Source organism: Rhinolophus ferrumequinum, chromosome 16 (genome assembly GCF_004115265.2).
Source record: "Rhinolophus ferrumequinum isolate MPI-CBG mRhiFer1 chromosome 16, mRhiFer1_v1.p, whole genome shotgun sequence".
Classification (NCBI taxonomy): domain Eukaryota; kingdom Metazoa; phylum Chordata; class Mammalia; order Chiroptera; family Rhinolophidae; genus Rhinolophus; species Rhinolophus ferrumequinum.
The window spans coordinates 2,222,501-2,225,000 of NC_046299.1; the positions used below are offsets into that span (position 1 = coordinate 2,222,501).

At 47.8% G+C, this 2,500-nt stretch overlaps 1 protein-coding gene across 14 annotated transcripts in view; it reads left to right on the forward strand.

The window, feature by feature from the left end:
* The window catches only part of EBF3 (EBF transcription factor 3), a 117,103-nt gene that overhangs the window by 102,443 nt on the left and 12,160 nt on the right, over positions 1-2,500 (forward strand). For all 14 annotated transcript variants that reach the window (XM_033131168.1, XM_033131171.1, XM_033131172.1 and 11 more), the window contains exon 11: positions 1,950-2,038. In XM_033131168.1, coding sequence (XP_032987059.1) covers positions 1,950-2,038 — 89 coding nt within the window. The remainder of the gene's footprint in view (positions 1-1,949; positions 2,039-2,500) is intronic.

The window sequence follows — 2,500 nt, forward strand, 5'->3', positions numbered from 1 at the left end:
ATGTTTTTGGTCGTGGAAGGAGAATATCAATTCAGCTGAAGCATTGGAGAATGTCTCTCCCAGAATGAGCGTGTATGGTTATTACAAGTCATAAAGCTTCTGAGAGCTTGCATTAAAGCGTCTATCACCTGTCAGGGCATTTGCATGAAATCTATAGCGGCCGCCCATCTATCTTTTCTGATCACCTTTCACCAGGCCGATTCATTAAGTCAGACAGTCATGGTGATTAGCTGGGAGAGAGAAGAAACCCTGACATGTTAGAAATGCACAGTGGGCCACCTTTTTTGTTCTCTAATCAAGAGATGCAATACTTTATCTCATCCTTTTTGGACCAAGTCGCTCGCGGGGTGCGGGCCCATCCGCCCTGCTGCCCGCGCTGCACTCCTGCCGGCCACCCTTGTCCCAGCCCAGGCAGAGACATGACAAATTGCCCCCCAAGTCAACGCTGACAGCTTCTGATGATTAATGGTTTGATTATGAAGTGGTTTTACACATATAGAATTTACATCACAGAGAGTTAGAAATTTTGCCATGTCACACACGCCGAGGTATTTTGAAGAGCTTTACTATTTGCAAAGAAAAAGGAGGGCAAAATCGTAGCAAAAGCCATGTCATGTAAAATCAATACGTCGGATCAATGCTTTATTAACAAGAAAATGTCTTACTTCACATTCCTATGCGGACCTTTGTCTCCAGGATGTATGATGGAATGTCAAATCATATTGTGGTCCTCCACTTTCGGGCCCGTTATTGAGTGTACACGGAGTCTTCCGGTGTCACTTACAAGCCCCACCGTGGGTGTTGACACCAGCAGCCCAACTGCTCGAGGATAACAGTGACCAATTATTTCGGAAAGCACTTTCAAAGGCAGCCTGTCACCTTGTTCCTTGAAGCTGTAGCCTTTGTGTTCCTGGCAGTCCGGGGACCTGCTGAGTTGGGTGGTGGTAATCATCAAATTACGTGCTGACTAATGAGTGATGGCCCAAATTGCGGGCTGAGTAATGAATAGATGGCGGCAGGTCTTATTAGCCTCAGAAAACCCCCTGATTTATGTCGCGCCATGCACCATGGCGTTACTCCACGGAAAACGATATCTACATCAAGAAGTAATGTGCTCTAATAAGTATTTTCATCTTAACTCGCCTGCCCGGGCCTCCGGGCTCAGTTTTTGTTGGAGTCAGGCAGAGTCATAATAAAGCCCAATGGCTCCTTATAAAGCTTGTTAAACACAGAGTGTGCAGTCGGACGGAGTCCCGGCCGTGATTCATGCACTGTACACAGCCCATGTGCTGCTGATTTATGGCTCCGCACAGTTCATAGTCAAAATTACAATTTGAGGGATAAAAAGATTAATTACTATTTGTGGCCGGCAATTCCGTGAGGCTGGTGGAATGATAGCGCTCTACATCAGTTTGTAGTCAGCCGTTCACAGATTATTAAAGCTTTGCAAGAGTAAGCGCTCCTCCTGCCTGGTGTGGGCTCCGGCAATATGCGAGACAAAAAAGGACCACAGGGATAAATCTGAAGCTGGCAATAGCTGGACATATGTCATAATTGCCAGTTTCCCATAAATCCCTGGCCGGTGCGGAAGGCTCCGTGGGACGGAGACAGTGATCATGACAGTGCTGATTGCTCTGGCCCCGACACCGGCAACTTTGCGAGTGCACCCCCGTCCTCACAATATATTGAGTAACCCTTTGACTTGCTTCCAGTCTAATTATAGATTAGAAATAATCACGGCTTTTATGTGCAAAAGAAAGGGGGAAATCCATTCCTTGAGACAGCACTGGCATTCGGGGGGCGGGAGGTGGGGTGGCGGCGGGCTGGGTGCTTGCCTTCCAGAGCCTCAGAAAAGGAGAGTCACACGTTTATTTGTAAGCGTGAAATAAACGCGTAATGGATGACATAAAAGTAATTAACCTGACCTACATCTCTGTGTCCTGTTACAGCCCTTAATGAACCAACCATAGATTACGGTTTTCAGAGGTTGCAGAAGGTGATCCCAAGACATCCGGGCGATCCCGAAAGGTTACCCAAGGTGAGTGAAAGGGCCAGTGGTGGCCTGCTCGCGGTGGGACTGCCTCCGGGCTGGTTCTGGTTTGGGGGCAGCAGGGGCTCTGGGAAGGGGGCTTCCGGCCGCCCCAAATCTTGGTGCCCACGGCAAGGCTGACAGGTGTCTAGCCCGAGCCAGAGGTAGGCAAAGCATGCGGGAAGGGGGCCGAGTGGTCTCCACTTTGGCATTTCACCCAGCCAGGACTATATTTTTAAAGGAGGAGAAGAAAGGCTTCTCGGATACAAATATTTTGGATTCTGCAAGGGGGACATAAACTTCTGCGTAATGAAATAGTTCAATTAAACATTTTCCACTCCAGCAGCCCGTGCTGATTTCAATCTAGCAGCCCCAGTCTGATCTGTGATTACTTGACTCTTGTTTTCCTTTCATTTTCTAAAGCTCGATTCAGTTTAATCTTTTGTTTACAAAGCTTTTGTTATAAGTCCC